Genomic DNA, 20,282 nt, shown 5'->3' with positions numbered 1-20,282 from the left:
GAGACAGGGTCTCACTATGTAGTTGAGACTGACCTGGAACTCAGTATGTAGCCCAGGCTGGTCTCCAACTCGCAGTGATCCTCCTGCCTCAGCCTCCCAAGTGTTGGGATTATAGGCGTGCACCACCATGCCCAGCTGACATGACTTTATCTGAATGGAATTGTTCTTTTACATCTGGCTTCTTTCTTGGAACATTATGTTCTGAGAATTCGAATTCGTTCACATTGTTGTGTATAGAGCATTCATTTCATTGCTGACACCTGAGACTATGAGGGCGATCGCCACGAATGTTTACATGTTTCTTTAAAAATATGTGTTACAGCCGGGCGTGGTGGCACACGCCTGTAATCCCAGCATTTGGGAGGCTGAGGCAGGAGGATCACTGTGAGTTTGAGACCAGCCTGGGCTACATACTGAGTTCCAGGTCAGTCTCAACTACATAGTGAGACCCTGTCTCAAAAAACCAAATAAATGAATGAATGAATGAATGAATGAATGAATGAATAAAATGTGTTACAGTGAAAAACACTGCCATGAACTTCATACACACTCATCCCATCGTTCTGGGCACTCTCTGCAGCAGCTCTGGTGTCCTCTTTCTTGAGGGTCTTTACCAGGTGTGATGAAAAATACAATGACGGCTGCTGCCACACAGCATCCAACAGAAAGGCAGCTCATAAACACACAACACTGTGTCCTCGTCCACCTTAGTCACTGGATCTAGCACCATGTGACTTCTGGCTCTTGCTCTTCCCCAAGGTCAAAATGACCATGAAAGGAAAATGTTTTTATTCCATTCAGGGCAGCGCAGCTGAAGACCCTCGGGAAAGAGGACTCCAGAGCTGCTGCAGGAAGTGGTGAGGACGATGGGATGAGTGTGTGGGCAAGGAGAGGAACATGTTGGGAGAATTCATGGCAAAGTAACTGATACATTTTTTAAAATTTAAATATTCACTGTATTTTTGTGACTGCGACATGTGCCTGAGTCTCCTGTCCTCCCTGCACAATGGGGGAGCTTCCTGCTGGGCTACAGGAGCTTCCTAGAGCCTGGCTTTCAGGGATGCGCGCAGGTTCTTTCGGGGAGTGCAGCTGAGAGTAGAGCTGCGCTGTCACCGGCTGTCACCTGCTCAGCACCCGCAGGTCCTGTCCACGGACTGCGAAGCCCTTTACTCGGCACCAGTCCTAACAGGCCCTGCGGTGGCCTGGGTCCCACCAGCCGTCTGTTTCTCCTGCGTGTGCCTGACAGCTTCCCGCACTGCATCCCAGCCTTTTCTGCACACTTGGCTCCCACTCGAGATGGCAAACCCCTTGAGGGATCTGTTTTGTTCATCTTCATTCCTCGAAGCACTGTGCATCGAACAGGCTCTGCACCTAATAGTTCACACACACAGATGAATAAAGGAGCAAAATTACACCTAGCATTGACGTTAGAACTCTGCATATAAGTTGCAGAAATAGAAATCCCACAAGCAGAAAGGTGGTCTTAAGGTACCAGGCAGACTTTATTAATATTCACTCAGGAAAAAAAACAGATTTTTCTGAGCTTTCCGGAGAGAATTTTCCATGAAGGAGTTCTGTAGGAAGCTGAGTGTGGATTTTCAACTGCTCGACATGGATTGTGGTCTTATCCCATGCAGAAGTGTGCAAATGTTACGTGCCAGCAGGCTGTGCTTTTGAGTGTGAAGCTGATGGCTCTGAGGTGGGGGAGGGAGACGGGGAGGGCCAAGGGGTGCGTGTAGGGCCATTGTGACTCCGTAGCACTTAGTCACAGCTCGATCCTCCAACCCTTCTGGGGCAAGAGTGACGCTTTCATTCTGGACCGCACGGGTAGAGCGAGCGACAAGTTTAGGAGACAAATAATTTTAGTGGCTTTTTTATATAGTATTGTTACTTTTTAAAATCAGTAAATTAAGCCAAGTTTGGAACACACCTGTAATCCCAGCACTCAGGACACTAAGGCAGGAGGGTCCCTGAAGTTCAGGACTGCCCTGGGCTAGTAAAGGAACAAGATCCCAGTGATGAATATAACTGTACCATATACCTAAAATGTACCAGTAAACTCAATGAGGAAAAGAAAAAAAAAAAAGACTGACCTGGGCCATATAGTGAGACACTGTCTGGAAAAAAAATTGCTAAATTACAACAGTAAGGATTTGTGGGTGTCTTCTTCCTGTTTTCTCCCATATTCCAAACATTCGGTGATGTAAGGCATTAAAATCAGAACAATTAAAGCTGGATATGGTGGCGCATACCTGTAACCCCAGCATTCTGGAGGCTGAGGCAGGAGGATCGCTGGGAGTTCGAGACCAGCCTGGGCTGCATAGTGAGTTCCAGGTCAGTCTCAACTGCATAGTGAGACCCTGTCTCAAAAGAAATAAATAAATAATAAATAAAATAAAATCAGAACAATTGCTACCCCTGTGACCTCTCTTTTTTCAGTCTTGGCCTGACTATGAGGAGATCTATAAACACACGATTGAAATCGCCACGTTTTTAGATTTGCCCCGTTTTCCGGACATCACCGAAGACTGCTTCCTTCACCCCAACGTCCTGTGCGTGAAGTACCTGATGGAGGCCAACCTCCCTGGTGAGTGTGCGGGCTGCTCACTGAGGGCACTTCACCACCGGAATCTCGATGAGCGGGGTGTGGGACATGTTTCCCTGGCACCCCCAGAAATGGCACGCAGCCGCGTGAAGCTTAATTTCAGAATGCTTTCTGAAAAGGGTTCAGGCCACTTAAAATGTTAAAGCACCAGGTGTGGTGGTGCACACCAGTAATTTCAGCACCCAAGAAGCTGAGGCAGGAGGATCGTTGCAAATCCAAGGCCCACCTGGGCTACATGGGGAAATCCTGTCTCAACCACCTGCCCCACACCCATGCACTGCTTGAGCAATCTGCCAAAATGAAACCCATGAATCTCTACAACCTATTAAAACAGTAAAAGTAAATAAATAAAATGTTTCCAGGGATGTTGTTCAAAAATAGAAGTCCGCAGCTGGACGAGGTGGTGCACACCTGTAATCCCGGCACTCGGGAGGCTGAGGCAGGAGGATCGCTGTGAGTTCCAGGTCAGTCTCAACTACATAGTGAGACCCTGTCTCAAAAAACCAAAACAAAAATAGAAGTCCGCTTCGGATAAGGGGGTTTATGCTTGAGAGCAGGTGAGTTCTTTCAGCAGATCTGCCGAGGAGAGGGGCAGCCCTGCCAGGGTGTTACTTGCAGGCGGCTTAGTAAAGAGTAGCCCTGCATGAAGCCATACGGATTCTGACTTGAATGACTCCCAGAATCGACTCTGGAACATTCTTGTCTCTTGATGACATATGCGGTTTCCAGTTGGTGGAAGGAGAGGAGATCAAAGCCTGGTCTTCCCCTGGTGCTCCCTGGAAGGCTGTGACCCAGGCTGTGAGAGCCTCGCCGCACCTGTCCCTGGTGACAGTCACCCTGATGGAATCCGCAGATGCGGCGGCCTGAGTTTCTTGTTAGACTGGAAATGTGAGAAAGGCACACTTTTATTCTTCGGGGAAAATGCAGACGTGCTATGACTGCATCATGTCTTAGGCAGCACCAAAAATGTTACTTAATCTATTTTTTTTTCATTAGTTTTTGAGACAAGGGTCTTGCTATATTAACTGTGTTACATAGGCTGGTGTCAGATTCTTGGGCTCGAGTGATCCTCCTGCCTCAGCCTCCAGAGTAGCTGAGACTACAAGTGCACACCACCGTGCTGGCCTTGACCTATTTTAAATAGTAGGGGGAAATACAGATGTGAAAAAAGCTATGCACAGCATTGCGCATTACCCACGACAGTGAGTAGACAATGTGGCGATAGGGGCCGGGGATTTAGCTCAGCGGTTCCGCCGCCGCCTGCCTCGCAAGCGCTAGGTGCCCCCCCCAAAGAAAATGTGGCAATGTAAGTACAAATAGAAATAAAATATTTTTACAAAGAACAACAAAAATAATTTAAACTTTGAAAAGGTGTCATTTATAAAGCTAAGGAATATGTATCCCTTACTGAGATTTCAGAAGCCACTTTTGGTCAAGATTCCAGAATTTGGAAGACTTTTATCTGCATTTTTATGTGTTGATAGATCAGAATTACTGTTTTGCATTGCTTTTTATTTACACGTCTGTGTGTGTGTGTGTGTGTGTGTGTGTGTGTCTGTGTCTGTTGTACCTAGGGATTGAACCCAGGGCCTCACAATGAGTCACATCCCCAGTCCTACGAGTCGAGGACTCACTAATTTACCCAGGCTGGGCTTGAACTTGCATTCATCCTGCCTCAGCCTCCCATAGTGCTGGGACTATAGGTGTGAGCTGTCACTCCCAGCTATGCTGTGTAACTTTTAAGATAATGTTTATGAAGAGTTATTAAAGCACTGAAATGTTTGTTATTAAAATAATGAAACAAGCCAGATTAACATGGTGAGAGCTACATGAAATTAAAGTAAAAATACTGAACTACTAAAGTGGCTGTTTAAGACAGGCCTGGTGGCGCACACCTGTAATCTCAGTGTTCAGGAGGCTGAGGCAGGAGGGCTGCTGTGAGTTCGAGGCCAGCCTGGACTGCATAGTAAGAGCTTGTCTTAATAAGTAAATAAATAAGCAAGTGATCAGTTTCTGAGCTATGATAATCCATGTCATTTTTTTCCCTATTTTTATGAATCCTACAAATGGCCTGGATTGAGTTTTTATTATTACCAGTGGGAAGAGACAGTACAAGTTTTCAGATCTACAGATTAAGATGTGGGGACCGGGACGTAGCTCAGTGGTATCGCGCCTGCCTCCCAAGCACAAGGTCCTGAGTTCGATCCCTGGTACCAGGGAGAAAAGAAATGTAATGATACTCATGTTTCCAAGTCTAGAGTCTAGAACATCTGAAACCAGTGTGCAAACCATCTGAGCTTAAGACTGTACGTAAGATGATGCTCAGATGTGCCGTTTCCAAAATGTACAGATGCTACTTGCAATAGCGACATTAGTTGTATGATAATGTTGATAAAAAAGAAGGCCGTGTCTTTTGTGCTTTTGGGTTTTTTTAGGCAGAATCTCACTTCAGCCTGGCTTTGAACACACGATGTAACCCAGGCTGTTCTTGAACTCACCGAGAACCTCCTGCCTCAGCCTCTTGAGTGCTGGGATTACAGGTGCCAACATGCCCAGCTTGAAAGAGAGATTTTCAGGTCCCCAGAAAACTAAAAATGGCTCAGCCTCTGCCAGGATGACAAACACTGCCATTCAGTGAGACCTCGGGGCCGGTGGGAAGGTCCTGGGCAGCCAGCACCCTGCTGAGTAGCGCTGTCCTGTGGGGACAGTTCCTGCACAGCTTCAGCCTGGCCGGTGAGGTTCTGCCCCTTCACCCTCTGGGTCTGGCTGGAGATCTCTGGTCTTTGCACAGCGCCACACGCGCCCTCTCCTCAGCACTGAGGATGGAAGGCAGGTGGGGACCCCAGGGATTAACGGGGCTCCGGCGGCCCGGCAGCACCCAGGGTCAGTGTAGGGAAGACCCTTACGCGCCACCTCCCATCTGAGCCTGGTGCTCTCGCGCGTCACCTCCCCTGAGGGACCCTGTCTGTCTGTCGTCTAGACCTCTCCCACGCTTTCTTCTGTTTGCCTTTTGTTTCTTTCCCCTGCAGTACTGGGGATTGAACCCAGGGCCTTGCACACTCTAGGCAAGTGCTCCATCACTGAGCTACACCCCCAACCTTTTTAACATTTCATTTTGAGACAGGGTCTCTAAGTTCCTGTCTAGATTACTTATTGGTAGAAGAAAATACCTGCCACCCACAAGTTAAAGGAGTAACAGGTCCTGTGGCCGGGTGTGTGCTGGCTGCAGGTGGGAAGATAGATTTTCAGTAAGAGGGAGGCAGTTGAAGGCTGCCGCTGCCCCACTGGGGTCGTAGGACCGGCTTTGTTGGCAGCAAAGCTTGAGATGAGGAACAGAGGAGAGAAAGTGGCTTTGGAAACACAGGGCGAGCAGAGGTGACCATGGTCACGGGTTCCCGGGAGCAGGGGACAGAGTGACTGGACTGCAGAGGGCTGAGACCAGAGGGCGCGAGGCCCCTATCCTGCTTTCTGCACGTGACACACTTGCAGTGGACAAAGGCCCAGGGCCGTGCAGAGGGGACCACAGGCTCCTCAGGCAACAGCTCTTGAGCTTCAGGACACCCACGGGGCCCTGGCTCACCCCGAAAACTCAGTGTGAAGCGTGTTTAGAAGCAGAGCTATCCGGGGTACGCTTGCTCAGTCCATTCTTGTGACAGGCGGAGAAACTGAGGCTTGGTGGCCCTGACCCGGATCCAGCAGCTCCTGAGTACAGGCCTGGTTTCCTGGCTCCGCGTCCAGCATCCCAGCCCCAGGCAAGCAGGGCGTCGGGCTCCGTGTCCACTGCACGGCTGCCCGCCATGCCAGGGGTGCTGCGGCTGAGTCGGTACGCGCCCTGCATGGGGCACAGATGAGACGAGTCTGCAGGAGGTGTGGCTGTCACCAGGGGCCACAGTGTGCTGTGCGGAGTCCTCGCCGAGATCTGCCTTTATGTTTTTTCGTACAGGTGTCACTTTGGGGGTGCATTTATCACAGAATGCGCATGTATTTCCAGGTTCTAGCAGAGTCATCCCTTTCCCTAAAACTACAGATCGCACCCAAGGGGGCAGAGCTACATCCCGCTCCCCATCTGAAATTTTACGTAAGCCTAGATTACCCGGGCTGGCCTTGACCTTGCAGTCCTCCTGCCTCAGCCTTCTGGGTAGCTGGGCTTTCAGGTGTGCGCCCTGCACCCGGCCTCATGTCTTGTGCATACACACATTGCTAAGGCCTAGCTTGCCAAGGAATTTAATTCACCCTGGCTGTTTGATTCTTCCACAGATGAAATGCACGGGCTAACCCACCAAGTGACAAAGATGACCGGGATGGGGGACGTGGATTCCCTGACGTTCGACCCTATAGCAAAAGCTGCCAGAACTGTGAAATACGACGTGCAGGCGGCAGCTCTCATTGTGGTGGTTCTGAAACTGCTCTTCCTATTGGACGACAAGGCAGAATGGTGAGACTGTTTCAATTTTGTGGCATGTAACACTTGATGGTGCCATTCTGCGTGTTGGTTGGTTGGGTTGTTTTGTTTTGTTTTGTTTTTTGAGACAAGGTCTCACTATGTAGTTGAGACTGACCTGGAACTCACTATGTAGCCCAGGCTGGTCTCGAACTCACAGTGATCCTCCTGCCTCAGCCTCCCGAGTGCTGGGATTACAGACGTGCACCAGCAGGCCCAGCTGGTTGGTTGGTTTTGAGACAGGGTCCCACTGTGTAGCCCAGGCTGGCCTCGAACTTATGGCAATCCTCCTGCCTCAGCCTCCTGAGTGCTGGGATGTCAAGTGTGCACCACCATGCCTGGCAGAGTAGTTTTCATAGTGTTTTCCTCCCAGCTTCAATGACTATTTCTCCAAGAAGATTCAATATCCATTTCAAATTTTAAATACTGTTTTATACTTTTTGCTCAGAAGAATTCAAAATGTAACTGTCTGTCACATTATGTGATTTTTAAATAAATCCGTTACTTATTGTTATTCCTAGGTCTTTGTCTGATCTTGCTGAAGTCCATAACGAAAAGAACAAAACAGGTACTGAATTTTTATCTATCAAATTCAAAGTGTAAATGATGGGTTCTAAGATACAGTAAATGCAGAGAGGCTGGAATAATACCCACGCACACTCACGCGCACATACGCACATGCACACCCTCCTTGGCCCAGGGTCGTCCCGTCACATAACCTCCTGGTTCCATGGCGGGCAGCTGCGGGCTGTGTGGGGAGTGTGGCTGCTCCCAGTCCCCACTTCCGCCCACCGCTGGATGAGGCCATGGATGACGGCTTCACGTTGAGGCTTGAGTCTTGGCTCGTGCTGGTTCCTGTGCCTTTCTTTCACACTTGGGCGCAGTGAGTTCGAGGACAGCCTGAACTGCACAGGAAGACCCTGTCTCAGAAAATCAAAGCAACAGCAAAAGAATATCTGGCGTGTAACAAGCAGTGTAGAAGTGATGGCTTGTGAACCTCCAGAAGGGAGGAAGGATCACATCTCGCTTTTTTTTTTTTTTTTTTAATTTTATCACTGACAGAGTAGCTGGCCTAAGAGCAACTTAGTGAAGTTTGGAGAATTCCTGAATTCTTCAGTTCAGCCCCACTTTCCTCCGTTCTCATTAGGCTTTTAGGAGCTCCGGGAGTGGTCAGTTCATGTTCCCTTCCAGAATCTGCAGAACCACGCGCTGCTTTCTGAGTGCTGCTCTGTCTCGGTTTCTGCGCAGAGGGGAGGCTCGCGCTGTGCGCTGTGGCTCAGCCGGAGTGGCCCGAGGTCCCTCACGATGCTGACGGTGATTGCCGGCTGTGTAGCCTGTGCGCGAAGGCAGCGCGACCTCTCCCTTGGGACCTCAGAATCCTGTGCCCCTGGAGGGCAGGGGCTGCTGTCTGCACTGTCGGCCCGCTGCCCTCCATCCCCTTCCTCCCCGCCTTAGAGAAGTTGTGAGCCCGAGGGCCTTGCACAGTTGTCCTCTGTCCTTAGATCCCTTCGGGGTCCGCTCCCTGGCCAGGGTGGTTTGGGTGATGATGCTATTGGCCAGTCGGCCTTCATTTAGACAGAGAAGAAGCCGGCTTCACCAGAGAATAGCCCTCTGTACTCCGCTGCCTTCAGTTCTCTTGTCACTCGAACTTCTGTGTCTTGAGTACACATGAACTGCCCAGTACGATGCACTTTCTTCTTAACCCTGGAGAGCTTAGGACTGGGAAGAACGGGAGCAGGAGCCAGCGAGCTGGAGTCTCGGTTCGGCGGTTAGAGCTGACTCTCGCACGCTTACAGTCGGGTGCTCGTCAGCTCAGCAGGTGCCCGGCCGTGTGTGCTGCGCGTTGGCTTTGGGGGAAGGAAGAGGCCTGGTTGTACTGTGACAGCACAGTGTGTCTTCCGTTCCCAAGAGTCGCATCTAGGAGAAACAGGCAGGAGGAGAGGTTTCGGGTAGGATCCAGGAGAGGCCGCGACTTGGGTGAAAACTCAGATAACGGAGGGGCCGTTTCATAAATGTTTAGCTGCGTCAAGGAAGATGCAAAAGAATGATGCATTACTATGGTGTGGTTCGTTTCACCAATAGCCACATGCCCCATTTCTTTCAGATAAACCATGGTTCAACTTCAGAACGTGGTACCAGGTCATGAAGAAAAGTGTGGATGAAAAGAAACTAAAGTGGGAGGAAGCGAGAGCCAAGTATGTCGTTCTCCTCTTACTTAGTGATGCTGGGAGCCGCCCAGAGGCCCCTGCCATTGCACTGCACCCCAGCCCCTTTAGTTTTTTGACACAGCGTCTCACGTAGTTGCCCAGGCCGGGCTTGAACTTGTGACCTTCCTCCTTCAGCCTCCCAAAGTGCTGAGGTTATAGGCCTGCACCGCCACGCCCAACTCTTTTCTTGTCTTAGATTCGCCTACTTTGTTTCTGTGTCATTTGAAAGCTGAAGTTCCATCAGTGCAGATCATCGGCATTGTGACTTTTATTCTTAGAAGTGTTCACCTTCTGGGGCCGGGGATTTGGCTCTGGTTCTGCCGCGGCCCTGAGAGCGCAATGGGGCAGAATTCGATCCCCGGTACCAAAAAAAAAGTGTTCACTTTCTAGTTAACTATTTTCTTCAAATGCTGGGTCTAGATCCCAGGGCGCTGGATACTGTAGATAAGCTTTTTACCCCTGAGCTACACCAGCCCAGCCTGAGCTACAGAGTGAAACCCTGTCTCAAAAAAAAAAAGCCCACAATAAAACGCTATCTCGGTTAGAATGGCTGAGCACAAGCCCAGCGCTTGGCCGTATCGCGTGTGGTTACAAAGTGGTGCAGCTGTGCAGAAAGCGTGACGGTGCCTCCCAAAGTCGTGCTGGCACCTGGGGGCGTACCGGGGCTGTCCACGTCATGGTTTTTACCCCAGACGCCCCGCATCCACGACCAGGGAAACAGCTATATGACAGCCACACGGCCGGCACCCTCACTAGGGGAGACTCAGTGGGTGCCACGCAATGTGGGTCCATTTATATTCCAGGCAGAAAAGGCCGGAAAACAGATGTGTGGGTGTCCAAGATCAAGGGAGTGGGGAGGCTGAGGCAGGAGGGTTGCCCCAAGTTTGAAGCGAGCTTTTGGGCTACATAATGAGTACAAGACCAGCCCAGGGCCGGGCTTTAGCTCAGTGATTCCCCTGCCTGCCTCGCAAGCACAAGGGCCCGAATTCAATCCTTGGTACCAAAAAATAAATAAATGAATAAATAAAGGCCAGTCTAGACTACATAGCAAGGTCCTGCCTCAAAAAATGAAAAAAAAAAAAAAATCTGCTCTCACCCTCTCCCTCATAATCACGATTGTACTGAATTATTTTTTTAAATACTTGAGAAAAATCCCAATTCTAAATTGATTGCTGTGATTATTTGCTATATTATTAAATGTCTACTTTTATATATATATATTTTCTTTCCAAATGTCGTAAAGAACAGTGAAAAATTACTAATTGTAGAATACTGTAGGTAAATAAAATACTCATATTTCTGACTTCCCATTCTTTGCCACCTTTTCCAGAAAATCCACAGATAAGATCATTTTGTCTAAAGTTATATCAGATTTAGAGAACCTGCCCCTGAGTTATTTTAATTATCCCTCACACAGTGCTGTGGACACGCAAAGACTTTAGAGGAACCAAACTCACCTGGTCATTTCTCTCAGTTTTTAACCGCATAGTGAAGTGAGCCCCTGCTGGCTGCCTCTGCCCCTGCCTCACACACCTCTCTGCAGTCAGTCCACTTTCACAGGGAGTGGCAGAGCTAGTGCTGTGGACACGCAAAGACTTTAGAGGAACCAAACTCACCTGGTCATTTCTCTCAGTTTTTCACCGCATAGTGAAGTGAGCCCCTGCTGGCTGCCTCTGCCCCTGCCTCACACACCTCTCCACTTTCACAGGGAGTGGCAGAGCAGTCCCCAACTCAGTGCTCCTTCCTGTTGCCACAGTGTCTCAGAATCAGAGAGGCCTACGGCCAAGAAGGTAGCGTTAGTTGTGACTGCAAGTTCTAAGAATCCTCCACTTTAGGAAGCTCAGAAGTGAAAATGAGGTTACAGATGAACTTTTTGGCTGCGCAGGGTGGCTACACTCAGGAGGCTGAGGCAGGAGGATCACTGCAAGTTCCAGGCCAGCCTGAACTGCATGGCAAAGCCTTGTTTGTAGCAGTGGCCCCCAGCCCTAGTGCTGCACGTACTGCTCTCCCCGATGCCTGAGTCCAGGGCTGCTCCCTGGTGGTCCTTGGGACTGCAGCAACTCTTGGGCCCACAGGCTAGGTCGGTCCATCGTCCCCCCATTTCCCAGTGACCATCCCCAGGTGGCCACGTCCTACTCGATGTATTTCCAGGCACTGAGGGCCAGAGATTGGCACTCACCTTCGTGTGCATGAACGCAGCCAGGATTGTCAGGACCGCCCTTGGCACAGGGCCCAAGGCAGGGAGGGAAGAAACAGCAGCTCAGCTCTGCTGAGGGGAACCAGGGCTACTGAGACGGGGCTTCACACTCAGTGCAATCCTCCTGCCTCAGCCTCCTGAGTGCCTTCATGACGGGCTTGTACCACCAGGCCCAGCAGCCATTTCTATTCTGCCTGGCATAGTCAGTGGCTCCACCCAACCCTGTGGCCTCAGGCATACCCTCCCCTGCTGGCTGGGTCCCTTGGCCACGGGGTGCTCAGCCACACTGGTCTCTGTGGCCAAGACGGGGCGCTTGTCCCTCCTGCTCCAGCTGCCTCTCCCCATACAGGTACATGTGGAAGAGCAAAAAGCCACTCTACTTCTCGCACATCGACAAGTCAGTGGCATACAAGAGAAGGGGTGAGTTGGGCATCTCCTGCTCCTGGGGCCGCGGGGACCCTGGACAGACTGGCCTGAGACCCAAGGGCCTGAGGCAGCTCAGAACCTTCCCTGACCTGCTCCAGGGCGTGGCTTCACAAGGAACATCAGCCCCGCAAGAAAGTGCCAAGGCTCTGTTAGCTCAGAAATTGCCATTGCGCACTGGAACACTGAAACTCCCTCTAGAACCGGACACGACTTGGAGGACTGTGGGAACTGTTGGGAGAACAGCCCTTAGATTGCACCTTTTTTTTTTCTGTTTGTTTCTGTCTCAGTACTGGGGATTGAGCCCCAGGCCTTCACTGTAAGCGGCATCCCCACACCCCACACACACCTTTTGTTAAATTCCCCAAGCTCAGCCCCAACTTGCAATCCTCCCACCTCAGCCTCCCAGAGTGCTGGGATGAAAGACATGCATACCACTCCCAGCTCTTTTTAAATTTTGATAAAATGTGCACAAAATTTACCATTTTAATCATTTATAAATAAGTGGTCTTTGCCCTTTATCCAGTTTCTGTTTCACCTGATGCTCCCTCGTTCATTACTGTGAAACAAACTGCCACATCCCCGTTGCCGTCAGGGAGACTCCAAGCTTGCTCTGTGGTCACATGACACCACTTCTTTTGTTACATTCCTTCCTTTTCCATTTCCAGAAATGGTGGTGAATCTACAGAAACAGTTCAGTGCGCTGGCCAATTCAACACCAACTGTTGAGAAGAAAAGCCCTTCGAGTTTCCAGTTCCGCTGGGCCAAAGACGACCCCGCCAGGCCCTGTTTCCACGGCCACAGCCTCCAGGGTGTCCTGCTGAAGAAAGGCCCGGCACTGGTGACCAAGAATTCCTTGTACTGGCTGAGCACTCAGAAGTTCTGCAGGAGGTGGGTGACACTTCAGAGTGCAGGGACAGGGACTTCTGTAGCTCTTGGCGATACTCCTGCCTCAGCCTCCCAAGTGCTACAGTCACAGGCAGGCACCACCACACTACGACTCACACACATTTCTGAATCACCGTGGGACGATAACTGGCTCCTTTTCCTTCTCTTCTAGCTACTGCAAACATGTGACCACCTATGAAGAATCCAATTTCTCTCTGAGTTATCAGTTCATACTAAACCTCTTCTCCTTCCTCCTGAGGATAAAGGCCGCCCTTCTCCATGATGAAGTGAGCTTAATTGAAAAGAAACTTTTTAAAAAGAAATACAGTGAAGCAAAAAAGAATTCAAGATCCAGGAAAGTGAAAAGATAGAGGGAAAAAAGGAAACAGAAACTTAGTTGGAAACCTATTTTGTAAGTGACAGTAATGTCAAATTGCAACACTCCAAGGAATTAAGGAAAATACAATTTAGTTACACATACATGTGTGTATACTGAACATTGTTAAAATGTGTATTGTAAAACAGGTGAACTTTGCGTTTATTTTTTAAGTGATATATGTTCTTTGAAAAAGTTAAAACAATAAACTATAAAAATCCAGAAATTTGTATTTGTTGTAATTATTTGGGTTTTGGTTTTGAGACAGGCTCTTGCTATGTAGTTCAGGTTGGCCCTGAAGGTAGGGCAGTCCTCCTGCCTCAGCCTCCTGACTGCTGGAATTACAGGAGTGCACCACCATGCCCTGCTGCATTTATTGAGGTTTTGGTTTTGGTTTTTGGTTTTTTTGAGACAGGTCTCACTATATAAGTGGTGATCCTCCTGACTCAGCCTCCCCAGTGCTGGGATCATACATGTGCATCACTGCACCCAGCTACAGCCACTTCTAAAGCCAGAGTGGAGGAGGACAGTCCCAGGCCCCGGCTGTGGCACCTGGCAGCTGGAGGTGGTGAACTCACCTCGAAGGTTGTCTGTCACCTTTGCTATCTTTCCCTCCACAGAGCCACCTAGAAAAAAAAGAGGAATTAATTCCACCCGGTATTTACACAGAAAGGCCTGGTTACAGAGAGGAGCAGAGGCTGAGGCAGGAGAATCTCTGTGAGTTCAAGGCCAGCCTGAACTACAGATTGAGGCCCTATCTGAAAGCACAAAAAGTTATGTGTACACAGACAAATGGGGCTGGTGGGAAAGTCCTGTGAATTATTATGCATTGCAGATAGTTAATAGGGCGTGTTTTTATCTTGAGTAAGCAGCTGGCAGCTTTTTGCTTATAATGTGCCAGCGTGTTTGAAAGCTAGGTAAATGCACAGTGCTTGGTCTCACAGGTGGGTGTGCAGGGCTCGCGGTGCTACCTGCGCTGCTTGGATGCCGGGTGCCGAGAAGCAGTCTTCAAGCATAATGCCACTTGGGTTAGCGCTGTGCCCCGCGAAGAGCTCACAAACACGGCTTCTGTTGACTTTCTAAATTCAGAACCTGGTATTCAGCTCACTTGACCTTTTGCCCTCCTGAACAATTAGTCCGGGTTTTATGGGTATTTGGATTGGACTGGAGTCTCGAGGCTCGCAGGCTTCCGCAGGAATGTTGAGGGTGGCTATCACTTAAATGCGATGACCATTTCTCACCAGCAGCCTCATTAATTACATGCTATGATTAGGTTAAACATCAGGCAGGAGGGTCTCTGTGAGTTCGAGACCAGCCTGGGCTACACAGTGAGTTCCAGGTCAGTCTCAACTACGTAGTGAGACCCTGTCTCAAAAAAACAAAAAAAACGAAAATGAAGGAGGTGGCCCAGCAGTTAAGGGTGCGTGCCCAGGGGCCGCACAGTTTGCAGTTTTCTCAGGTCTTTTTTTTTTGGTATCGGGGATCGAACTCATGGTTCTTGTGCTTGCAAGGCAGGCAGCGGCACCACTGAGCTAAATCCCTGGCTTCCAGGTGTCTCAGGTGTTCTGACCCTTGGGACGGAAATGAATGGGGTGACCAGCATAGCCGTGGCTGTGGTCACCCTCAGGTAAGCAGCAACAGCTCCGCAAGTTTTCTACTTTCCATTGATCAATGTTTTTATATATTTTTAAGCACTCTTGGAGGCTGAGGCAGAAGAATTGCAGGTTCAAGCCCTGCCTGGCAATATGGCCAGAGCCTGTCTGAAAATTTGCAAAAAGAACGCCCAGGAATTTAGCTCAGTGGCATTGTGCCTGCCTCGCTAGTGCAAGGGCTGGGGATGGTAGGTCAGGGCGAAGGTCCTGGGTTCAATCCCCAGTACGGGGATGAGGGGGTTCGAGGAAAGAGAAAAACCTCCTCCCCCTACTTTTAGCCGAGACGCCCCTCCTTTGGGTGGGGGGATTCAGGAAAAAAATCTCCTTGAAAGGTGTCTGCAGGCTCCAGGACCCTGATGGGGCTCTCCGCCAACGGAGACATAAGAGGATCCCACCGTTGCCAGGTCCCTCCCGCCCCCCCACCCTGGGGACCAAGGCCCAGAGCCAGCTCCGCGTCACCGCCCCCCACGTGGGTGGGGCTGACACCCACGTGCTCCTGGGGAGGCCCCGCCCCGATGGCATCACCGCTACCTGCCCCTTCCTAAGCCACCTGAGCACTCCTGGTTTCAATCCCCAAACATCTACAGTGCATCCTGTTTTGCTTTCTTTCTTTCGTTCGTTCGTTCCTTCCTTTTTTTTTCTTTTAACTACTTGCGATTGAACCCAAGGCCTTTGCCTTGGGGTATATCCCCGACCCCTCTTTATTTTTAATTTTAAAATAGGGTCTTTCTGCTGGGCATGGTGGCACATGCCTGTAATCGCAGCACTCAGGAGGCTGAGGCAGGAGGATTGCTGTGAGTTCGACACCAACCTGACCTACATAGTGAGTTTCAGGTCAGTCTCAACTACATAGTGAGACCCTGTCTCAAAAATAAATAAATAAATAAAAGAGGATCTTTCTGCGCCGCCTGCCTCGCAAGCACAAGATACTCAAATTCAATCCCTGGTACCAAAAAAAAAAAAGTGGGGGGATCTTTCTGAATTGCCCATTCTGGGTTTTCTATCCTCCTGCCTCAGCCTCCCCCAGTGCTGGGATTCCAGGTGTGTGGCACACGCCCGGCTCAGCACATGATACTTGTGACATTCGACGCATCCACGTGTGTATGTCCTGTGGCCTGACCACACCAAGCCTTTGTGGCTAAGCCTTTCGTGGCTTCTTAGAGAGCTCTTTGCCCACACCCTGTCAGCAGGTATGCGGGTGACAAAGACTCCTTAACACATGCACTCAGGTGTCTGTCTTCCAGATGTTGGATTTGAATCAAGTTGGAGTACTTTTAAGACAGAAGGGAAAACTGGGGGTCACTTTTGCCACGGGTAGAAAGCCATTAAAGACCAGCATGAGTGACTCAGCAAGACCTCATCTCAAAACAAAAAATACAAAAAGGGCAGCTGAGCGCGAAGGCCCGGTTCCATCCCCAGCACCGTAGTCTGGCGCCTGGAGCGTGTGCACCGTCCCCGCCCCCTCGTGCAGGTCCTGTCTGCGGTCCCACAGTGTGGCCACTGCTTTTTACAAGAGAGGACACTGAGACCTGGAGGGGTCGCTGAGCACCTAGGGTCATCGGGAAGACATGCCGCCAGAGTCTGTGGGATTCTCCAGCTCACCATGCTGCCCTCCAAATCACTCGACCCAGTGACAGACAGCAGCCGGAATTCTCAGGACCCAGACTGTTCACAACCCCCACCTCCACCCCAAACCTGTTCTTCCTCTGTGTTCCCTGCCTCTCCCCTCGATGACCGCACCCTTCTTCTGATCACCCCATCTATAAACCTCCAGTCCCTCCTTCACCATCACCCCAACCCCTCATCAGTCTCTGCCTGGACACTCCAGGCCGGCGCCTCCCGCCCACATAGTGACTGCCCAGCTCAAGCCCTCTCACCTCTCTCCCGGGATTGCAACACCTCTCTCCTGTCCAGGCAGTTATCATTCTTCAGCCAGTTATTTTCCAAAAATAGCTTTAATAACACTCTGGAGTTCTACATCCTCTGATGGCTCCTCGTTGTCTACAGGCCCGGTGGCTGGGTCTGGAGGTCACTGTGTGTGGCTTCTGTGTTGCTGCCGTTCCTGTCTCAGCACACACCCAGGCCTCATGGGGTTGCTGTCGCTATGCTGTTGGTGATGTCCTCTGTTTCGCTCTGTACAGCGGACACGTGTCTTGTTCAGGAGCCCCCTCCCTGGTCACACCACATGTGCTGTATTCTCAGGACACCGGCTGTCAGGATGAAGCTGCTGGAGGGCAAGACAGATGTGCACAGAGATGCACAGCCCAGTGCCACCCTAGCCCAAGGCCTGGGACACTTTGAGGTTAAGGGATTTGAGTGCTTCTGGGAAATGCAGAGTTCCTAGAGACACCGCGACAGGAGTGTATCTGGGACATTCTCACATCTCATTTATAAAAATTAGTTTTATCCTGGCCAGGTGTCACACACCTGTAACCTGAGCACTCTGAGAGGCTGAGGCAGGAGGGTCACAAGTTGGAGCCTAGCCTGTACTATTTAGTAAGACTGTCTCAAAAAAATCTTTAAAGGCCTGGGGCTGCAGTGTGGTCAAAAGGCCCCAGGAGTCAATCCCCAGTACTGCAAAATGAGTCAATAATGAAAATGAGTTCCGCCGGGAATTTAGCTCCGTGGTTCCGCTGCCTGCATTGCAAGCACAAGGACCGGAGTTTGATCCCCGGTACCAAAAAAAAAAAAAAAAAAAAAAAAAAAAAAAAAAAAAAAGCAAGAAAGAAAATGAGTTCTGCGGTTGCTCATTCACCTTCTCCGGCTTCTCAGAAACCTTCCAAGCTCCGAATGGACTTCATTTCCCCTTTGCTGACCCCACAGCAGAATAAGCTGGAGCTTTATGGGGCTTTAAGGTGCTTTCATGCAGGGGATCACGGGAATCTAGGACGTAACACTCGGCGAGCTCCCTGGTTCCAGGGCACAGAGCCACGGTGCGCCACACGCTGGTGTCAGGCCACGCTCACTCCCAGCCTGCCCGCACACTCAGGAACCTCCAGGGGCACCGAGACCCCCTCCCCCTGCTCCCTGCTACTGCGTATCGCCGGAGTCTCTGGATTTTTCCCTTTCGTCTTCACAACCACTGTTCTTCTTTCTTCTAATTATTCCCAAGAGGAATAACTCAAAATCTCAAGTACTGGAATGATGGTATCATGGTTGAGAAAAGACAGACAAAAAAAAAAAGTGCAAAAATGCTTGAGCAGCTGGGCATGGTAGGACAAGCCCGTCATCCCAGTGCTCTGGGAGGCTGAGGCAGGAGGATCATGAGTTCCTAGGTAATTTAGCAACTTAGTGAGACTCTCTCAAAGTAAAAAATAGAAAGGGCTGGGGATGGAGCTCAGTGCAGAGGCCCTGGGTCCAATCCTAGGACCACAAAAACAAACACATACTTGAGTTTCACAGAAGGGAGCTGCAGGAAATGACCGAGAAAGCTCAGTTAATGCAATGAACCCCTTTACTCATCCCGGCCTAGAAAGCGAGGAGCTGAGCCCTTCCAGTTGAGGAGCAAAGACATTTGACCACCAGTAGCCCTCATGAGTAGGGTCCAGTCCAGTGGGCCAGTGCACTATGCGGCCTCTCTCCGACCCCTCTCGGAGTTTTCCCGCAGTGACGGGGCCAGTGACTACGCCCATCCCTGTTAGTCACAGCAAGGGAGGTTTAGGAAGTTAAGGCCACAGCGCCTAAGCCTGGGGCTTTCTGGGTGCTGTGCTGTAATCGCAGGGCCTTCGCTGGAATGGCTGACAGGGGTGAAGACATCAGAAAGGAACGCCAGGTATCCAGGTCCTTCCAGTTGCCAATATTGAGCGACGCCCAGCTCCCACAGCCCCCTGCACACATGCAGCCTGGTCCCTGGCACCTTGGAACACATCTGGATCACAGCTCAGGTGGCTGACAAGATTCTTCCAAGACTCCCGTTCCCCGGTACAAGCCGGGGGTGATGGCACAGGCCTGTGACCCTGGTACTCAGGAGGATGAGGTGGGAGGATCACCATGAGTTCAAGGCCAGCCTGAGCTACACAGCAAAACCCTGTCTCAGAAATTTTAAAAAGTTTTTTTTTTCCCCATTACTAAGGCTTATGTTAGTTTTCAAGAAAAATATTCCAAACAATGCCAGGCACATAACTGGCACTCGATAAATACTAAACTTTCTACCTGCCCTTTATTCCTAACTTTATTACACATAAAGGATAACATTGTCTGGCACAGAGACAAGCATGTTATAGGGGTCAGCAATTGTCACTGTTACTCAGGTGGCACTGAGATACAGCTTCCTTTGGAAATGAATGTTTAGCAGTCAACACGATCACATAGGGTTTTTTTGTTTTGTTTTGTTTTGTTTTGAGACAGGGTTTCACTGTGTAGTCCAGGATATCCTTGAACTCTCTATGTAGACCTGCCCTGGAGCTCATGGCGACCCTCCCGCCTCAGCCTCCCAAGTGCTGGAATCACAGGTGTGAACAACCACCACAGGCTTAGTCATGGATATTATTACCTGGAGTCCACAGATGAAACTGAGGCTCAAAAGCTCGGTGACTTTCCTGAGCGATGGGTCTGGAGGGAAGGGTGGAGCTCCGCTTCCTCCTGTGCCCCACTTCTCCAGAGTGAAGGCTTTCATTGCATTGTGGCAAAAGTGGTGACACAATCGCTGTGATGGCCGGGGGTGGGGGGGCAGAGTATGGATGTCACAGCATGCCTAGCAGCTCTGCCGTGATCTTTTTATGTTTTTTGAGACAGAGTCTTGCTATGGAGCCCAGGCTGGACTTGAACCCAGATGATCCTCCTGCCTCAGCCTCCTGAGGGCTGGGATGGCAGATGTCCACCACCACACCTGGTGACACTGGCATGTGAAGATGTAGAAGATGATGGCAGCCAGATCGAGCGGGTCTGGAGTTCAGGAATGTCCAGGGGATGCTGACACAGGAACACAGGGCGCTGGGGTTTCTAATGGGCTGACTTGAGGGCAGTGGAGGAGGATCCGGAATGCTCCCTGAGGGGCTGGGACCTCGGGCTATCACAGCAACGGTCACCAAGCCTAGGCACAAGGGCACTGCAGGGACCAGCCGGCCTCTGCCACCGTTTCCTTGACCGAGGCCCAAGAAGGACTCTTCTGAGCTGGCCTTGCTGCTTGGCAGAGAACCCTGTACTTGAGACCAGTCTGGGACTCAATCTGCAACCTGCCCTGGCCAGGTGCTGCTCTGGGTGCCTCAGGACCTTGTTGTGTCCATCCAGAAAGGGCTCCCAAGTTAGCTTCCTATCCTGAAGTCTGTTCCTTAGCCACTTTCAAACATTCTCCATCTTTCAAAACACTCCCCAGCTGGACACAGTGGTATGTGCCAGAGTCCCAGCAACTGGAAGGCTAAAGCAGGAGCATCCCTTGAGCCCAGCAGCCTGGGCCATCTAGTGAGACACTGAATCAAAAAACAGAGCAAGGGGCCAGGGATTTAGCTCAGCAGTTGTGCTGCCTGCCTCACAAGCACAAGGTCGAGCACCAAA

General features: G+C 50.5%; 1 protein-coding gene across 1 annotated transcript in view; it reads left to right on the top strand.

The window, feature by feature from the left end:
• Positions 1 to 13,343, top strand: part of Taf1b (TATA-box binding protein associated factor, RNA polymerase I subunit B) — a 34,999-nt gene extending 21,656 nt beyond the window's left edge. Inside the window, exons 9-15 of the mRNA XM_010629061.3 lie at positions 2,440 to 2,587; positions 6,863 to 7,040; positions 7,568 to 7,614; positions 9,151 to 9,241; positions 11,800 to 11,870; positions 12,542 to 12,764; positions 12,934 to 13,343. Coding sequence (XP_010627363.1) covers positions 2,440 to 2,587; positions 6,863 to 7,040; positions 7,568 to 7,614; positions 9,151 to 9,241; positions 11,800 to 11,870; positions 12,542 to 12,764; positions 12,934 to 13,132 — 957 coding nt within the window. The 3' untranslated portion in view covers positions 13,133 to 13,343. The remainder of the gene's footprint in view (positions 1 to 2,439; positions 2,588 to 6,862; positions 7,041 to 7,567; positions 7,615 to 9,150; positions 9,242 to 11,799; positions 11,871 to 12,541; positions 12,765 to 12,933) is intronic.
• Positions 13,344 to 20,282: the final 6,939 nt, after the last annotated feature.

This window comes from Fukomys damarensis, unplaced genomic scaffold (genome assembly GCF_012274545.1).
Source record: "Fukomys damarensis isolate Sample0158 unplaced genomic scaffold, DMR_v1.0_HiC HiC_scaffold_25, whole genome shotgun sequence".
NCBI lineage: Eukaryota > Metazoa > Chordata > Mammalia > Rodentia > Bathyergidae > Fukomys > Fukomys damarensis.
This window is presented reverse-complemented; position numbering and strand designations above follow the sequence as displayed.